Source organism: Aedes aegypti, chromosome 1 (assembly GCF_002204515.2).
Source record: "Aedes aegypti strain LVP_AGWG chromosome 1, AaegL5.0 Primary Assembly, whole genome shotgun sequence".
Classification (NCBI taxonomy): domain Eukaryota; kingdom Metazoa; phylum Arthropoda; class Insecta; order Diptera; family Culicidae; genus Aedes; species Aedes aegypti.
In genome coordinates, this window is record NC_035107.1 from 139,149,990 (window position 1) to 139,171,074 (window position 21,085).

The following is a 21,085-nucleotide window of genomic DNA, read 5'->3' on the forward strand; positions in this document are numbered from 1 at the left end:
AATTTTATGCTGATTGCTCATATGGAAACAAAGTTACAGCATGCCAAAGTTGAGCATTTTGTATGAAAATCGGTTTTCACTACTATTATTCTGAACACAACTGTATATATCGTGCTTTCATAGAGTCAGTGCGGTACTTGCTATGACGTTTGAGATCTGCCTTCTTAACTCTTATGAGATTCTTCAGATCGGGATTGGACCAGGCTAGTTTCGGAGGTTCACGTCTGACTTTAACGGGAACATACTGGTCTATACCATACGGTAGTGTTAGGTAAAGCCCAAGGAAGACAGTTCGTGTTTGCGTCGCCCAAGAGGTAGAAACCGCATACAAAGTGCACACATAAAATTCTTCACACAAAGCTTCATCAGTTTAATGCAGTCAATAAACCAAATAAATAGACTTAATCAGAAAGTTTTCGACCCTATGTTAGTTGGACAATATCTTAGAACAGTTGTACAAGACGTTTGCATAATTTGGACATGCAAAACTTTTCTTTAAAAGTTGGCGGTTTGTGTGTCACATAAATTGCATTAAAATTTTTATCGTGACGAAATCATGACCATACATTTTTAAGCATACTCAGATCATTTTTAAGAAAATTTTAGTATGTTTGTTGATTTTCAATTCGCATCCCCCAGATCTGTAAGACTAGATTGCATGAACAGCCAAACTCGAAGTTTGTCAGGCTAATGCATTGTATATATAAACGTTCTGTAAAATACGGCAAAATTTTTTAAAACCATTTTGAAGGATAGTACAATGTTTGAGGTTTTTGCATGACTGCACAAATCCAAAATATAGTTCGATCATGTTTCATCGGGAATACAGCTGAATTTTCCTCTCTCTTAGCCACTACTTTGTCAGCGCAAACACATTCGTCATATTTTGATGAAATCCCAAGTAAATGTAACGTCCGGATATCGACTAATATTCATCTGCTGGCAACAATGTGTCTTCGTCATCGATATCCACGGAACAGCTAATAATTTATCATTCCGCGCGACAGGGAAGGTGTCCTACCCAAAGGAAGGGAAATTCCAACACTACTCGGGAGCATCCCCCACCAGAGGACACGACTGACGACGAACAGCTTCGTTCAATATACATGAAAGCATCAACAAAATTGTTTCGAAATCCCTTATCCAAATTGAGTTTGATGAGCAGTGGGGGGGATCGCTGTTAGTTGGGTGAGGTGCGAGGTGGGAGTTTGAGTGGATATAGCGAAATAGATTTCATCGCGAAAATAAAACATTTCGCGAGTTGTGAAACGAGATATTCGTCGGGAGGAATTGATACTCGCACACATGAGAAATTCTCAGCAGGGTGTGTGAGTAACAGTGAGGGAAAAGTTAGAGTAGTCCGGAATTGTAGAGATTATGAGAATTGTTCAACCAAGTCGCAATCATCTGTAGACGAGCATATCGAACTGATGATTTCAAAGATTGTTGTAACTTGGACAAACACCGTGATACATAATGGATAATTTGGGAGGAATTTCGAGTACATTGATATTTCGCTTTCATGTAAATAAAAACCGCCCTAGCTTAGGGTGATTTCGCTAACCCAAATCTTCGCGTAACATAGAGCAGCGATAAAAAAGGAATCGCGCGCCGATGCCGCGCACAACGTTTTCCCTTTTCCAGAAGGAAGGGTTCCTCCTAGCAAAAAGAGGGTAAACGATGCGAGATGGGAGTTGGTTGGTGCGGATTGAAAGATAAACATATATAATAATGTAATATATTAAAATGAAAAATTCAATTCATTCTCAATTTATATTCAATTTATAATGGAGCCATTTTACGAGCGCCATGTGCTCTCGAAAATGGAAAAGGGCAAGGATGAAAGCGTAATATCTTCTTCATACACACATGGATATAGAACATATAGGCAAACAAGAGCGCGCTATTAGCTGGATGCAGAGTTGATTTGGAAATGATTGCATGTATGTTGCGGTACATTTCCACACGACGTGAAAGGGCACTATCATAAATTCTCTAGTGAATACCTGTGGTCCATACCAGCTCCTTCTCTGAATCATTGGGAAATCAGTTCGGTGTAGCAACCGACCACAATGTCACATTACCTCGCAAATGCATACCTTGTTTTGGGTAATATTAAATTTCATCACAAAGTTGGGTTTATCTAGAGTTTTGTCATGTTTTGTATGTTTAACGAAATCATGATTTATTCTTAGCATAATATTTGTTATTCTTAGCATATTATTTATTACAAATATTATTTTAATAACATTTGATATGTAAAGTTCAAATATGTATTTATTTCATTTTTGTCCTTAAACTTTCTTATAAGAACTTTTCAAAAATTCCTGCTAGAAAATCTCCAGAGGTTCTGGCAGATTCTTCATAGGAATTTTAGCAGACTTTTTCAGGAAAGACTACAAAAGCGCCTCCTTAAACATCTTCAAATATACTGCAAGAAATTTTTTCAAGAGTTTTTAAAAGGATTCTTGCGGATATTTCTAAAGGGATGCAAGAGAGAATCTTCTAGAATCACCTATTCACTTCATTTGTAATCCTTAGAATTCCTGCAGGTTCTTCTTAGGAATTTATGCAGACTTTTTGAAGAAGGACTACATAAATTCCATCTCAAATATCTTCGAATATTTAGGAGTTTTTTTTTAGAAATTCCTACAGTGATCTAAGAGAGTACATTTTAAGAATTCTGTTTGTATCCGTCAGAAATTGTTAAGAGAACTACTCCATGGATACCTCATGGAAGCAACTCCAAGAGTTCTGTGTAGTATTCCTACATTCGTTGTTCGTCCCACTCCTCAAGCGACTTATACATCAATTCTTGCATGAAATTCTTCAGAGTCTGCTCAAGTGAATCCTTCAGTAATGACTCTAAAGATTCCTATGTAAATTGGCTGACAAATTTCACCAAGTGTCGCTCCTGGATACTTTATTTTTGGAGAACTCTTCTAGAACTTCTCCAGAAACTCTAGATATGAGATTTTCTCCAGGAATTACTGTAGTATTCTCAACATGAATTACTAAAAGGTCTTCTTTTATGCGCTGATTTACAGATTAAGTGATTTTTTTTTAATTATTTTATTTATAGATTTTTTATGGGAATCCTTCAAGGTTTCCTTCAAAGGTTCTTTCACAAATTTCTCGAGAGTTTCTCAAGGTTTATATGAGGATTTTTCATAGAATTATTCCAGAGATTCCTCAAACTATTTCTGCAAGACTTTATCGATGAATTTCTTTATTTTTTTCAGGCATTTTTCGATCAATTTCTAAGATTCTTTTGAAAACTTCTTCGGAGATACCTTCAACAAACAATTCCGGAAATGTGACAGGATAGAGATCGTAATTTTCGGATTAGATGCTTTCCATTCAGTTTAATTCCGTTGCAATTGACGCGGTTTGTAAAAATGTTGTTGGCCCGTGAATTTACCAATGATGCACCACACTTTTCAAAGATAAAAGACGGAATAATATCTGGTACTCAGTGTGATAATTCAAACCTGCGTCGGTTAGTTATCGTGCATAAACACTTCAATGAATAAATACTTGAATATTATAAACTGGTTTTGTTTTTATGGACCTTCAGAAGAATAAACTATAGTTCGTTGATGTTTATATTTGATATCAGAAGTTCAAATAAGCTTTTCTTAGAAGCTTGAATAAGCTTCTCTCGAAGGTTGGCATAGCTTTGCTCAGAACCTTGGAAAAGCTTTGATCAGAAGTTCAAAAAAGCTTTACAGATAAGGTCAGAAGCTTGAAAAAGCTTCTTCCGGCAGCTGGAAAAGCTTTTCTCAGAAGCTTGAGAAACTTTTCCTATAAGCTGGAAAAGCTTCTCCAGGACAAGATTTCCGAGAGCGATGTGAACAAGGCGTACTACATTCAGACGATGGAGGCCCAGCTACTAGCTGTTTTAGTTCCATGATATGCATATTCTGTAGTAGATTTAAACCTGTCGGACCATTTGTCCACTCTGAACGTTAGTCACATAATAAGTGGCTCCTTATTGTGCCCCTAGCTTAGTGTTCTTTTAATTTATGACCTTTTGTCAATTCGAGTTGTAACTAAATCTCACTCGATGTAATAACTCCATGTTCCTAGGCTAAGATACAACACTTTTGAAGTTTTTTTGGGTGCTTGTCCTGTTTTTTTTTAACCTGACTGAGGATGAACCTGCCTACTGCAGAAAATCCCTTCAATAAAAAGTTATTCAATTAAATTCAATTCACGTCGCGAAATCTATTTAAAAAATATATAGTTTTTATTTAAATTAATACACCAGAAATTTCACATTTTTTAATTTTTACGAACAGATCTAATACGTCCGATCGTCACCGACACAAAACATTTTCAAACCGATTCTAACTGACAAAACTGACAGATGCACGTAACGCCCAGAGTGTTTATGATTATTATTCATGAAAACTTTTGTTTTTGTACATGACGTTTTGTGTTTTCGTCATGATGTCATGAATTGGATTCATGGTTAATATGTCATGATTATTTTTCTTTTCATGATTTTTTATTCATGATAAAGGGAACAGATTTTTTCCGTGTTGATTCAAGAAAAATAGGGACTCCCGATTAACTTTCTGGCAGATTCCACGTGAATATTCTATAGAAATTTCCAACAGAAAATGTAAAACATTTCTGGGAGTAGATTCTGGCGAAAAACCAGGACCAATATCTGACAGTAATTCATTCAGTAGGTAATAAATTACTAGTGAAGTTTCTACAATAATCTATGACTATAAAAATAATCCTAAACCTGCCTTCTAAAAGCACATCATCAAAGCTTCTCCGGAAGATAAGCCAAAGACGGTTAGGAACAAGAACAAAAAAAAACAAAAAGTTTGTCAGAAACTCGTCTAGGACTTCAAAAACGAGGACTAATTTTACTAGACATTATTTGAGAATTACCATTATAAATTATAATAAACTATACATTTTCCATTGATTAACCCTTGGAACTGTTATTTACACGACTTTGGTCAATTATTTCTAAACATAAAACACAATTATATAATAAACTGACGTGAAATCCACCTATTCTTGAATTTCAGCAATAAATATGCGATTTCAATCGTTTACTGTTTGGTTTATAATCCAAGTATGCAAAATTGGTTATTTTCAGATCAGATAAAACGTGAGGTTACGAGTTGCCACTTATTGTGATATGATTGTTTTCAATAATTCGTTTAGTGAAAAAAAACTTGAGTGTACATGAAATCATTTTCGAATTCTTTTTGCAAAACATTCATCTAGGGAAAGTGTTATGACCATAGTGGTTCCCTATTTGGCTATATGCAAAATTTGGATAACTTTTACATTTTAAATCTTTTTGAATGTTCAAACATCAAGATTTATCCATTATCTTACTGCTAAAACACAAAAGATTTTTCAAAATGTGAAGGCATTCAGGATATCACGTATGGCGAAATAGGGAACCACTATGGCCATAACTGGTACACCTACCCTAATTCGGTTTGTCTCGAGTTCGTCAATAATCCATTGTCTTCTGGAGTTATTGTTTATTTGAAAGAAAGGGTTTATTTTGGCAGAAATTCTGCCACAAATTTATCCTAAGTTTCTATTTTTTGATTGGTTTTTGAATTCCGTCAGTTTTTTTTCCAGAATGTTCTTATATGACAATCAGGGATTGAATCCTGAGAAAATTGAGAGAATCTCTCACGTATCGCTCTCTGTAACTATCATAAAATGCTGCACATTATGAGAGACTGTTTATCGTATACTGCTACAAGTTTGATCAGATTGGGGGGATAGTAGTGCATTATAAAACCCCTCTAAACATGCTCCAAGCCTGGGGGACACTGTTGTTATTGGAAGTTTGTGGATTGTTTATCGTGCCAGTAAAGAAAAACACCTATCCCCAACGGTAAACAAGCGAGAAAAATGGATTTTATCATCGCTCTCTCGTTGGGGCTCTCGCTCGCTGCTTCCATTTATCAGACTTGTTACACCTTGCGATACAATGACGATCGTGGACCGCAACAGATGGGATGTTTTTCTTTGCTTGCTTTGATCGTGCTTCATTCTCAAATGAGAGCGAATTCTGCAACGCCTGATGACAATCAAACCTTATCCCAGACAGATTTAGAAAAAAAATTAATTACAGCAGCTTTTTGCATTTTAAATTCATCTTATATGTAGATTGGTTAATACACACATAGAACGTTTTTCAATTTCTGATTATTATTATGATTAATACCTGTAGTTTTGAAGTCATTTTTAGATCACTTTTTGGTCACTATTTTGATCATATAGATCACTAAAGTCACCATTGGCGTAGGAACAGGGGGGGCCAGGGGGGCCTGGCCCCCTCCAGAATCATCCAGGCCCCCCCCAGAATTTTTGATGGTAATAAAAATAAAAATTTGAAAAAATAAAACAATTTAGCATGAAGCAAAATCTTCTGAATTTTTACGTTATTTTATGTTGTACAACTATAGTGAGAAAACCTCGCTTGTCTTACACAACATCAGCGTGGTAGTTCTGACTTCGGTGAATCGTACGACAACCGAAAGCTTAACCGTCCGGCTGTCGATCGAATAGCTACTGTTAGAACTAGCTTCTTGTGATATGCGGTAAGTGCAATTTTTCGACATCTTTGTTGCAAAAAAATACCGTGGTACAAAAAGGGTTGATATCCTGGAAATTTGATCCCAAAATTCGTCTTTTTCTGAATAATGCTAGCATAGAGCAGAACATTCACTGCATTCTCATGTGTTTGGAGGAATCCCTTCTCGAGGTGTCCGGTGATGAAGATTTCCCTTAAAAGAATTCACTAAAGAAATCCATAAATTAACTATAACTCGTACAGTGTCCGAAAACAAATAAATAAAAAACAAGACGAAATTACTGAAGGAGATTCTCAGACAATACAAAGCAGGGAATTTTGTCAAAAAATTAGGCTTAACTTTCAAGACTTTCCGGCATGGCCAAGTTTCCTTTAGATGAATAACAGAAACTTAACCTGGTATGAAAAAATGTAACAAAACCGACCATAGTGTTTTAATTCAGCAATCGATTTTATCTTTGATTTTGATTCAAATTATTAATTATTTTTGCATTAATAAATAAATTGCTTAAACTATATTTTTCCAGGACAACTTATTATTTCATAATATTTTTGATTAATTTCCAACACAAATTTTTCAAAAAATTTCGATGGTCTTTATAGAATTTTAGTATAAATAATCAAATTCTTCAAGGAATATTTAAGGGTGGCCTCAGACCTTTTGCAAATCTCTTGAAAATTAGTCAAATACAATTATGAGGCTTGTTTATACTTTCATCGCAACTTCCTCCTGGTTGACATCCATTCCTTCTGTGTATAATTTTTATTAGCAATTGATTCCGGAAAATTTCCCCGGGTTTTACCTAAAAAATGTTAATTATTTTTCAAAAGTTCAGTTTTTTCCTCGCAATTTTTCCAAAAAAAACATTGATTCTGTTTAACCTAACACTGAGATAATTTGCTGAAAGTTGTGTTAGAAATTCTTCTGTAAATTTGTTTATATCATTTTCCAAAAAATGTATTACAATTTCTTTCGCGAAGTTCATCAAAAGTCCTTAGGAAATATTTCAAAAAACTGCACGAATTGCGTCAAAAATTCTTCTATTTTTTTCGAGAAATTTTGCTTTCAATCTCCGGATTATCTAAGAATTAGAAACAAAATTGTTGTTGTCTCTTGCCTCCGAATTTTCAGAGGAAATTTGTTAAATCCCCCCCGGAATACTTTTGCTTCCGAAATTAGCATTGCGGTAAAGGAATCTTTAGAGTAACATGTAGCAAAATAACTGGGAAGAAGGAAGAGATATATTAAGATATTATTGAAGGTTTTTGTCTTGATCTTCCTTAAAATACTTCATTAGAAATAATTTTACCAATTATTGACAGAATCTTTATTCTTTGTTTGAATTTTTGTGCGATACGAGAGTGGATTCTAGAGAACCAAAAGTCAAGGAAGGATAGATTTCAATGATTATTTCTAAAGAAGATTTTGATGGACCTTATTGAGAAATTTGTTTTATGCGTAAATTAATTGTAGAGGTTGTAAGATTATAAATTATCTTTCATTGTGCCATTGCCCATCTATTGTTCTACCTGCTTTAACATTTTGTGGTTAACCCTTCCTTCGCATGACACTTTGATGAACTTCGTACAAAAATCTTTCTATACGCCAAAAAGCAACATTTTAAAGAATCTAAATATAAGATGAATCATGAGTTTTGAAAGATTGCAGTATTTTTATACGTATAGTTCCTGATTCGTAAAAGTCCATCAGGAGATCCTCATCAAATTTTCAAAGTACCGTAATCCGGGGGCAAATTGATCACTGGGGTGAATTTGATCAGGTCGGTACCGAATAGCATTTGCTTTCAAGGATGCTTAATGCTTCGTTGCCATTACAGACATTCCATGTTTTCTAGTTTATAGATGTCTAATGATGATTTTAAGCTATTTCATTTTTATTAAGGTCAGTTTTGCATAGAAATATTCACAATTTTTGAAGGTGTTAGCAATACTGTTGGAAATGTCGGTACTAAACAATCCGTTGGTGCCAAGCCAGCATGTAAACTTTGAGTGTTAAAATTGTTGTGTAAGCTCTAGTGTGAACTGCTGAACTCATTTTTGAAATCGTACAGCATTACAAAAATAGTTTTTTGCTCATAAAACCGTTTATTCTCAACTAACGTGCTTATTTCAAGGGAAATTGCATACATTTAGGCGTTTTATGCAGATTTATAAAGTTTAATTTTGCAATAAAATGATGATATACACGAGTTGTAAGCATTTTGACATCATTTTCAGATTCAGGAGACCCAAATTTAGTAGATAAGAAAATTTTACATCCCAAAATATGCTTTATTATATAGTGATCAATTTCACCCCAATGTGTCATTTTCAATTTTTGATATTAAAATTATGTTTATGAAATGTTAAATTTTATTTCATAAAAAATTAATAACGTAAACTGGTAGAGATCAATGAAGTACTGATTTTACCGAAATAAATTTGACAACTTTTGGATTCCAAAGGAAAACATGACAAAAAGTTGTGAAATAGTGATCAATTTGCCCCCGGATTACGGTAATGCAAAAGTTTCCCCTTACAATTCAATTCATTGACATCTTAAATTAAGAATTTTACCACAATACATCTTCGGTAATGTTCTTAAAAAACACCTGTAATATTTTTGCGTTAATTTGTTAATCGCTAATAGACCCTTCAAAAAAGTTTTTTTTTGATTTTATAAAGGTAGGAATCAGTATGTTCACCATAGTATCATGAAACTTTCAGTAAAAATTCCATCCGTTTTAACAATAATCATTTTCTATCAAAAAAAAAAAAAAACGAAGAAAAAAAAATAATTTTTGTTGTGCAGCTTTTGTGTGAGGTAGATTGTCAACAAGTTTCAGCAATTCAACGATTTTAAATTCTTGAATTTTACGACAAGAATGTAGTAAATTTTCCAACTAACATTTAAGCTGCAATTATTAATAAATACCAAGAAAGTTCTTTTGAACCTTTTTTGTATTTGTTTCTTTAGAAATCTGGTACGAATCACAGAGGATTTTGTAAAACAATCCCTAGAAAATATTGAGATATTCCAGGAGTAGTTTTTGAACCAAAAAACTGGAGAGCGGATACACTTTTAAATGTTATTTATGGAAGAATCCAGAGATTACCATTCCGAAAAAAATTGAGTTATTTCTAGAACCAAAAATAATACTTGTTGAAATTTTTTGAGAAATTTTTTTGAGAAGTTGAGAAAAAAATGCTAAATCCTAAAAAATCTTATGAAAAATTTCTTCAAGAATTTCCCAAAAGAATCGTTTAATTGCTCATGAAATTCTTGTGGAATATTACAGTATTATATCCTTACAGTAACACTAGGAAGAGTCAGTCAATTTTTTAGCAGGAAGTCTGGATAACTTTTGCTGCGATTTCGTGTAAAGAAACTTTAGAAAGAACTTCAAAAGCAAAGTTGGAAAAACTGTTGGTAAACTCTCTCAAGAATTCGTAGAATGAATACTGGCTTAGTGATCTTGAAGACATTTTTGGTGAGAAACCTAGAATTTTGGGTACTATATTTTGAAAAAATCCTCAGTTATTCCTAAAAATTCTAAACAAATTATTAATGAACAGTAGATTGGAGTACCTTTTTCCTTTTAATTCCGCCATAAATGCTTATCTTTGTCAGATACGCGTATTTCGACTACCACTTACAGTCTTCTTCAGTGTCAGTTACTCGTATTAATAAGGGATACGAATACATTAAAAATAGTTATTAATGAACACTTTATATTAACAATTGTAATTTATATGTAATAAGTACGTAGGAGACCTTTCAGGAGAAATGATTAAAAGAATCTCTAATGCATTCTCTGGCAGAATTCTTCAAGAATTTTTTTAAGCAATTGGATAGAGATTGTTAGAGAAATTTTCTGCTGAGATCAAAAAATCTGGGAATGATTTTCCTTGGGATTCCCAGGACGGAATCAGTGAAAACTGGTAAGGGATTTCTTGGAGAAAGTACTGAAAAGAACGAAAATAATTCATGGAGAAATTTCCGTAAAAATTATCAGAGGAATCTCATCAAAGCACATGGTTGAGTACCGTAATCCGGGGTATCATTGATCAGCGGGGTAAAATTGATCGGAATGAATCACCTCGTAAAAAGTTCGTATCATCATTTATTGGTGGAACATTTCCAAATTACGAATGTTGCTTCTCTTTCTTATATTCATAAGCTAATGTAAGTGAGGATTTTTGCGGAAATTGCGTTTACATTATGCGTAAATTTGTCAACTTTTCGAAACAATGCTTTCAATGGGTAAGGATGACACTATCGAAGATTTGTGTCTCACATAAGTTCTGCAAACGATATGAGCAAGGAAAATGCGGTTCTCACTAAAAATGGCATCGCCGTAAAAGATTCTGTTGTCAAAGATTTCATAAGTATGCTCAATTAGGCAACATTAACGAATTACTGTAAAGAATATAGGATTCCCTTAGGAAATTGCCTACCTTTAGGCGCATTCCGTGGTTCGAAGTGTTTTTAATTTTATAATCCAGCTTTTTACGCTAACATGCCATAAAATTAGAATCACCCTCTTCTGACATTTATTGGCAACACTATAATTTAGTTTATAGCAGAATCAAAGCAAGCTTTTTATGCTGAAAATTAATGAAACGTCAGAAGTCTTCATGTTTGGTTTTGTAAATCAAAAAAAAATATATATATATATATCTAATTAAACAATTTTTCTGTTTTTGTAGGTCAAGGAAAATCTTTTGAAAGCAGTAATTACGAGAAGAGATTTACATTTATTATGATGAATCTACATGGCTTTACGTGCTGGGCTGAAACAGATGTTCAAATGTCTTCTTTAGTGGGACCATCTTCTGAGAAATGGATGTTTCATTACACCCTGATGTCTTAGCAATTAGTTTACAAAATATTATAAGTTTAAAAGGTTCCTAGTGAAAATTTTACCAGAAAATATCCAAAAAAAAACGTATAAGGTGCAATCATGGCGATTATCGGACAAGTTGTTTCTTGTGTTCTACGTTGAATTTCAACAGGTGTTCGAACCAAGCCATGCTGTGGGAAAACTTGAACGCTTTCCTCTCCCACTTTCAAGTATTTTTTGATTGAAACAAACCAAAACAATGAAAATAATACCAATTTATTTCCCCCACTATATCATGCTTATTCTACGAGTCGGGCTAGGGGAAACGTAGTATCGATTGAGGTGACAAAAATTGACTCGCTATTGTCTGTTTAAAAATATTCGTCTAACGTTTTTTGGGGAGACAGCAACCTCGTCTCGTCTCACCCGATTGTCAAAATAACAAGCCAAATAGAATGTTTAAATTGGGAATCAACCATGTACTGTTTAAGAAATACGTTCATCTAGATATTAATTCATTTTCAAACATTTCAAAATGCATTTTAAATTTCTGCTGGCTCCGTTGAAAGGCTTAATCGTATCCACTGTAGTTTTACTCATTCTGCATTTTTAGTTGTCCTCTTTGTATTCCTAAAAATAAATGCAATTAGTTACTAAAATATAGTAAAATATTTGAAGATCAAAAACTGAAGCTCCTTTAACTACCATGATATGTATAAACACATGTAAACAGTGAAAATTCTTGACAGTTCAATCAACAATCTTAAATAACAGCCTACTAAGACCAAGCTATAAAACTTGAAGGCAAGAAATGTCAAATTCAATTCACCCCCAGTAGTTTTATAGCTAGCGTAAAAAGCTGGATAACTCAAAAAGTAAATGACTTGTAACCGTTTGCCTTCATATTCGGCTTCGGGGACCATGATTTAAGTAAGTAACGATATTTTCAATATTACCGAACGTTGTTTACATAGGTGATCAATGTTACCCCATATCAGCTAAATCAAAAAATCACTTAAAACATTTTTTTAAACATGCTTAAATCTTTCGAAAAACAAAATGCAGAATGTAGTCACGAGCTATGGGTGGCAGTACTTGTTTTAAAAATATAAAATTTGCAACATTTGCATTTTAAAACTAAATATTTAAGAAATATTCAAAAAAATGATCAATGTTATCCCGGATTACGGTACCTGGAAAGTTCGTAGAAGAATCACAAAGGACATATCTGGTGAGTTTTTTTTTTTGCTAGAATTCTTGAAGGATTTTTGACTGGATTACAAAAATAATGAAGCTTTTTCCTAGCGAAAATTGCTGATACAAATATAACAATAAGAAATAAAAAAAATCAATACAAATCTGTAAAAACTATGAAATTTGTAAAAATCGCGATTATTGTGACCGACATTACATCTGTAAAACAAATATTTGCTAGGCCCCCCCTAGGCCCCCTCCAGAAAAAAATCCTAGCTACGCCAATGAAAGTCACTATTATTTTGCTGTTTGACCGCTACCACCCCTGCATCAAGGTAAGGTATTCATATACCATTCTCTTTGGTTACGTTATTCTACGTAAATATGCATATCACAGACACTTGCCAAAGCTCATCCCACAAACTTGGAGCTTCTCCTATTAGCTTTAAAAATCATCTTACAAAAGCTTGGGAAAGCTTCCACCAGAACCTTGGAAAAATTTTCGTCAAAAGTTTTGACAAGCTCCTATAGGAAGCTGATAAGGCTACCCCAGGAAATAAGGAAAGTTGGAAAAAACTTGGAAGATTTCTCACCTGAAGCTGGGAATGCAACTTCCAAAAGCTGAGAAAGCTTTTTCCCAGAAGCTTGATAATTTCTTCCAGCTTCTACCAGAAATGCAACTCCAATAAGCAGAGATAGCTTCTTCCCAGAAGCTAGGAAAGCTTTTTAAGAAGATGGGAAAGCTTCTTAGAAAAGCTGGGGGGAAAGCTTCTTCCAGGAACAGGGAAAACTTCTTCCAGAAACCGGGGAAGCTTCTTCCAGAAACTGGGAAAGCTCATTCGAGATGCTGGGCAAGCTTCTCACAAAAGTTGGTAAAGCTTCTTCCAAAAACTGAGAAAGCTTCTTTCCAGACACTAAAAAAGATTCTTCTCAGAAGCTGGGAAATTTTCTGGGAAGCTTCTTCCAGAAGCTGGGAAAGCTTCTTCCAGATTCTGGAAAAGTTTATCCAGATTCTGGGAAAGCTTTACCCGGATTCTCTGGGAAAGATTTTTCCAGGTTCTTGGCAAGATTTTTTTCCAGAAGCTGGAAAGCTTCTTCCAGAAGCTGAAAAGTTTCTTCCAGAAGCTGGGAAAGCTTCTTCCAGAAGCTGGGAAAGCTTCTTCCAGAAGCTGGGAAAGCTTCTTCCAGAAGCTGGGAAAGCTTCTTCCAGAAGCTGGGAAAGCTTCTTCCAGAAGCTGGGAAAGCTTCTTCCAGAAGCTGGGAAAGCTTCTTCCAGAAGCTGGGAAAGCTTCTTCCAGAAGCTGGGAAAGCTTCTTCCAGAAGCTGGGAAAGCTTCTTCCAGAAGCTGGGAAAGCTTCTTCCAGAAGCTGGGAAAGCTTTTCCAGAAGCTGGGAAAGCTTTTTCCAGAAGCTGGGAAAGCTTCTTCCAGAAGCTGGGAAAGCTTCTTCCAGAAGCTGGGAAAGCTTCTTCCAGAAGCTGGGAAAGCTTCTTCCAGAAGCTGGGAAAGCTTCTTCCAGAAGCTGGGAAAGCTTCTTCCAGAAGCTGGGAAAGTTTCTTCCAGAAGCTGGGAAAGCTTCTTCCAGAAGCTGGGAAAGCTTCTTCCAGAAGCTGGGAAAGCTTCTTCCAGAAGCTGGGAAAGCTTCTTCCAGAAGCTGGGAAAGTTTCCTCCAGATGCTGGGAAACCTTCTTCTAGAAGCTGGTAAGGCTTCTTTCAGTATCTGGGAAAGTTTCTTCCAGAAGCTGGGAAAGCTGGTTCCAGAAGTTGGGAAAGCTTTTTTGAGTAGTTTGGGAAGCTTTTTTCATTGGCTGGGAAAGCTTTCAGAAACTGGGAAAGCTTTTTCCAGAAGCTTAAAATGCTTCCTTCAGGAGCTGGATATCGGCTGAAATATGTGAAACTAGGTAAAATCGGCAGCATAACGATCCCGTCAGTTCGATATAATTCATTCACTCTCAGTTTTTCAAAGTTCACATAGGAAACATCATTTTAATCAGAATCAGTTTTTCTCACATATAAAATAAGAAATCCTATCGAAAGTCCTATAAAATGAGAATTTGGTTAAGATTGGCATGAAAATCAAGCGTTGCTTAGAATTAATCGGCATATTACAGAAATTATAAGTTTACTTCCATACTTTCAGAAACAGAGCATGTAAAATGGCAAATGATGTAGGTATGGTAATAAATTACTTTTACTTCTCATTAAAATTCAAAAAAAAAAAAGTTTATATTCGCCATGTAGTCTTGCAATTAACACATAACATAATAGAGATAGTGGTCTTACTTCAATATTGATGTGAATCCATTGTCGAACAATACACAGTATTCTTAAAAGTTGTAATTTCAAATGTTCGAATTATCATTTTCCATGCTATTTAATATGGACCATGTTCGGAATGAGACATAAAACGGTATGCCATGTTTTAAGAGTTTGGAAGAAGGGACAGCCCAATTCCAACTTGTGCCCATGTTCTGTTGTCTTGTCTAGTTTTGCACTAACGGACCGACTGCTCAGTGGTATGACCCGGGCCAACACTTGAGTTGACGTGAACTGGAACCAATTGAACTCCGAAACAGTTATATAAACAGTAAAATTATTCCACTCATCTTGTTATGATACAAGCTCGAAGAAGCAGCACCGTTCACATTTATGACACAATTTCGACGCGCAATTCAAACACACGACGAACCGGCGACGACGACGACAATGCCAATGGCTGTCTGCGGACAGCAAACCCATTTAAAACATCCTTTTTATTTATTTTTTCTTGTGCCTGCTGCCTTCGATTTACATTCCGGAAATCTTCTTTGAATTATTCATTTCCGCGCTGTTGGCTAATGTCGAAAAAGCACTAAAGCGCACGATAGGAAAATAAACAAACATCGCAAAACCATTTCAAATGGGAGAAAGTCACATTTATTCGGTTTCTGAGTGATACCGGACTGCCAGCCAGAGTGCCATTCAGCCATTAATCCACAGCGGTACAATTTGTTCTATGTAGCGGTCATAAATCATCTTATAGACGATTTTTTCGATTCAAATAGAAGGAATTATTGATGTATTTCAACTTATACATTGGGAATTAGGTCAAATTTATAACAATGGTGCAATTTGCATCAAATGATGAAATCCGTTCCGACAAATTTGAAGGCTTTTAAACTGGTCTTGCTCTTCTAGATATAGGAAAAGCATTAGATAGTATTTGGTATAAAGGCTTACAGTAAGATAAAAAAAATCCAACACATTGTTAGAATAATTCAAAATTATCTGTCAAATCGCAAACTTCAGGTTAATTATCAGAACTTCAAGTCTGAGAGACTTCCTGTAGAAGCTGATGTTCCTCAAGTCAGCATTTTGGGACCAATTTTATACAATATTTAGACATTTGACTTACTTGAGTTACCTCAGGGATGTCAAAAATCTTCGATTGCGAATGACACAGGCCTCTCCACCGAAGGACGAAGCCGACGTATCATCTATAGTAGGTTGCAACAGAGTTTGTATATATTTTCTTCATGGAAGATTTCTCCTAATGCTCCTTATGAGTCTCATAGAGTATTTTCTTATTTTCATCAAAATTTAATCATGAAAAGCAAGAAAATTAAAATGAAGATATTTTTTCAGTTTTTTGGCCTACGGGCTACCACTGTGCAATCCTTGGCGCGCTTGTCGGATCGAGAAGTGTGGAATCACATTATAGGAAAGTATCAAAAGAAAAGGTATACAAGACTGCAAGCAAGAAAAAAAAGATGAAATATCGATGCACTCCGAAGAGGCCCGAAGAGATACTTGGTCAAGAGAACGCAGATGAGATGGAGATCCATGTAAAACAAAAGTGGAAAATTAAAGATAAAAATCCGATTAGAATCAGAATTACAATAATAACCGCGAACCAATACTCGGCGTGAAAGGTTGGCTTGCGCATAAAGAGGTTCGCAAAAAGGAAAAATAATCCCCATTGAATTATTCATGACTTAAAGTCGCGAAGCATAAAACAATATAACGAAACGAGGAAAAATGAGTACCCAACCAATGCAATGGCGGAAAAAGCTGAAAACAAAAACAACATGCTCGCACTTAATGGGAAAACTTGCTTCTGCTTGCACCAAGTGATCCAAGGCTAGGCAGCGATCTGGAAATGGAATCAGGGCAGTGGAGGAATGTGCTGCGATGGCATACGATTAGACATTATTTGGATTTGGTTTATGCGATTCGTAAACATTTATCATTGTTCTGGAAGCACAGTTGAACACAGTTTTTCGAAATATGAGTAGTTGTTGTGCTACTGCTGCTGCCGTTTTCTTACTAAGTAGTGATATGAAATTTCTCAGACTTTTTGGGTACTTACGTTTTTGTGCTCTGTCGCTAACACGTCCCACATGGATGCAACTATTTTGGACACCTCTCCGAACGACGCATTCGGCGATTGACCTTTGATGGCAGCTTGAGTGTCACGGAAGAACAGTGCATACGCGGAGACGGGTCTGAAAGAGAAAAACAAAACACAATGCGATTGTAATTATTGGAGTTGGCTATTAGGCGCAATTCATTCTAAGGAAGTATACCGTAGTGTAGTTTGCAGTAGAAATGGAGGGTGGAATTATAAACAGGTTCAGACATACCGTTTTGATTCATATTACGGACACTTGAGGCTTCAGTGAACTTCAACTAATCGAAACATACCGTTTTGTCTCAAATTCCGAACAGCCTCATATTCCGAACACTCGGTTTTTGTATGGCGATTTGGTTGAAATGTTTCGCTGAAATATGTCATCAAATCACCAGGAAATGGCAGTCAATTGCAATTTAATTTTAACGTCTACTTATCTATTTTATACCTCGGGAGTAGTGATGATTCTCTAGTTCGAAACTAGTAGAACTAGCTCAGATGAATTTATTTGCCAAATTATTCATTTGAATATAATTTATTCGTGCTGTTCGGAATTTGAATCAAGGTGTTCGGAATATGAGTCAGATTGAACACAGTGTTCGGCATTTGAATCAAAATGTTGTTCCACACTTTTGCGTAAAAACAATACTAAACAAGTTTAAATAAACAATTTCTTCAAAAAACCTAACAGCTAACAGTTAGACTTTGTTAAAGAATTAAAATATTCACAAATATCACCTTATTAATGCCTATCAGATGCATTTGAAGTCACGGTTGGCCTTAAGTGTTCGGAATATGAGTCAAAACGGTATATAAATTGAATCGTTCCCTATACAACTTTAGCGTAATCAGGCCTTGCAAACACTTACATTTCGAATGCTGGGTGAAAATTTGGATTCCACAGCTTTAATTCACTTTAATCAACAAAAATATTCGGCCTCTTCATGATTTTTATTCCGGACACAACCACACTTTTGCTTCATATTCCGGACACATTGATTCGAATTCCGGACAGCTCGTGAAAAACACAATTAGAATAGTCGAATCATTAACTAAATGCACTAATCCGTTAGAAAGACGTTAAAACTAGTTGAACATTGTAAATTTTCATGGATTGCTATGTAAAATGTTAATAAAAATCATCTTTAAAATTGGGCACTTTTTGACGGCCCATTTTGAAACATTTCGAGTGAAATCTTTCCCATACAAAGTAGAGTGTCCGGAATTTGAAGCTGTCCGGGATTCGAATCAAAACGGTACAGAGAAACAATGAATTCATTAGAGGTTTGCTAAACGGGGTACCGGGACTGCTCGGTTATTCTGAGTCTGGCTACATTAAGACCAATTAGGTTACTACATTCTATTGGCAAAGGTCGTCGAAGAACATATAAACCCTCTCTTCTCCAAAAACGCAGAATCGACTTCGGCATCTGCCCGGTTAGCATCGGTTTCGTGGAACGTCCATCGGCAGGGTGCACGCTGGTACACAGTTGCTAAGACGAATCAACGATTCTGGTAAAAATACGCCAACGTATTGGAAGTCATCTGTCACGGTATTACTTCGGAGTGGGACCAGTGCATATACACTATAGCACTATATAGCACTTAACATATGTAGCCGAAGTACTTGGCATAGGCAAACTGCTTCATCTAGCCGACTTAAACAATGTTACAGGGGACACGCCGGGCCCAGATAGCCGTAGCGGTAAACGCGCAGCTATTCAGCATGACCAAGCTGAGGGTCGTGAGTTCGAATCCCACCGGTCGAGGATCTTTTCGGGTTGGAAATTTTCTAGACATCCCAGGGCATAGAGTATCTTCGTACCTGCCACACGATATACACATGCAAAAATGGTCATTGGCATAGTAAGCTCTCAGTGAATAACTGCGGAAGTGCTCATAAGAACACTAAGCTGAGAAGCAGGTTCTGTCCCAGTGGGGATGTAACGCCAGAAAGAAGAAGGGGACACGCTCAGCATGCTTCGCGCTACTTGTCTCAGAGCTAGAAGGCAGGCTCAGAGAGCAGGGATGGAAATGCAGAGAAGGGAGCGAAGGACAGCTTTTTGAGAAGCTAGGACTGCACTCAAACGGGAGATCAAGGTTAGTACATCTAATTGCTACAAGGAGCTGTGCAGAGATGCAGGAACCAATCCGTGGGGTAATGCGTATCGAGTCGACCAAGGGCCCTTCGACACCAACTGAGATGTGCCCAGACAAGCTGAAGTTGATCATTAAGGGTCTCTTCCTGAAGCACGATACAACGTTTTGCCCACCAACGCCGTACGGTGAAGACGCAGAAGCAATCACTAAGGACAGCAAAGATCTAACGACGAGCTTGTACAAGCGGCGAAACGACTAAAGAAAGCCCCTGGTCCAGATGGAATACCGAACGTAGCGCTGAAAACTGTCACCCTGTCATATCTGGACATATTCAGGAAAGTGTTACTGAAGTACCATGACGAAGGTAACTTTCCAAGAATAAGGAAGATCCAGAAACTGGTACTGCTGCCAAAGCCAGGGAAGCCACTGGGGATCCAGCCTCGCCCAGGCCCATTTGTCTGCTGGATACGCTCGGAAAGCTCCTGGAAAGAATCAAGCTGACGAAGGGTACGGAGAGTGAGCGCGGGTTGTCGTTTGGATTCCGCAAACACTAGACGCTAGACGCAATTCGAGCAATACTCGAGTGTGCCGAAGAGGCGACGAATCAGAAACGAAGAGGAGATCGATACTGCGCCGTGGTCACGATAGATGTAAAACTTGCATTCAACAGCGCCAGCTGGGAAAACATCGCCGCAGCACTGCACATAACGCAGGTTCCCGACTATCTGTGCAAGATCCCTAAGAGCTACTTCCAGAGCAGAATCTTGGTGAACGAAACAAATGAAGGGCAGAAGTCAATGCAAGTGACAGCGGGTATCCGTCAAGGTTCCATTCTCGGTCCAACTCTTTGGAACGGGATGTACGACGGAGTCTTGACACTGCGGCTGCTCAGGAAGGTGAAGATTGTTGGTTTTGCGGATGATGTGTCACTAACGGTGATGGAAAAGACACTGGAAGAAGTGGAGATGTCAGTGAATTGAATTACTTTTTATTGAAGGGATTTTCTGCCGTAGGCAGGTTCATCCCCAGTCAGGTTAAAAAAACAGGACAAGCCTGAAGGGCCAGCCTGAAAAAGAAAACAACAAAAATGTTGTATCTAGTCTAGGGACACATAGCTATTACATCGAGTGAGATTTTATTGACAAAACCCACTAATTAACACACCATAAAGCTGGGGGTACAATAAGGAGCCGCTGCTTATGTGCCTAACATTCAGAGCGAACAAATGGACAGACAAGTTTAAAACTATTGCAGAACATACATATCATGGGACAACAACAGCTAGTGGGTTCTGATCACGTGAATTGCACATGGACAATATATCTAAATCATATAGAATAATCCGGCGTCCTTAATAAAGAGAGGTTGTCCTGCAGGGCTTCTGGTATGCTACCAGAAATCTCATATATCTGTCTGGGGCTTCAAAGGCTGGGCAGTTGCAGATAAAATGCTCAACTGTGTGTTCAGTGTCACAGACCTCGCAGGACCGATGGAAAGGGTTTCCTCCGTAATTGTGGGACATCCTTGTGTGGCCGGATCTCAACCGGGAGATTATTGTTTGGTCCTTCATCGACTTCAGGTCTGTCCAAGCATCGGTGCTTCGTTTAATTTTTCGCAGGTAGGCGCCTCGTGAGTTCGCCCATTCTGCCTGCCATGTCTGGCGTATGGTCGATTTCACCCACCTTCGAATGTCAGCAAGGGGTACCTGTAACGAGGGCCAGAAGGGCCGGATCCTGCTAGGAAATCTGCGGTTGCGTTACCAGGAATACCACTGTTCCATAGAACCCACATTATGGTAACGTCGCATGGGGCCTTTTTTATTATCCCCTGGATCCACGGGTGATGACGGGTTTCAAATTGGAGCGCTGTGAATCAGCTCGCTGAGTCGGTGATAAGGACTAAAGGACTGGTAGTAGGTACAGTGGTGGCATATAGAATAGCCGCTGCTTCGGCGGAGAAGATAAAACTCTGTC

At 36.9% G+C, this 21,085-nt stretch overlaps 1 protein-coding gene across 2 annotated transcripts in view; it reads right to left on the reverse strand.

Annotated features, from left to right (window-relative positions):
• Positions 1 to 21,085, reverse strand: part of LOC5578497 (TOX high mobility group box family member 3) — a 321,793-nt gene that overhangs the window by 103,494 nt on the left and 197,214 nt on the right. For both annotated transcript variants that reach the window (XM_021848623.1, XM_021848614.1), the window contains exon 7: positions 16,971 to 17,106. In XM_021848623.1, coding sequence (XP_021704315.1) covers positions 16,971 to 17,106 — 136 coding nt within the window. The remainder of the gene's footprint in view (positions 1 to 16,970; positions 17,107 to 21,085) is intronic.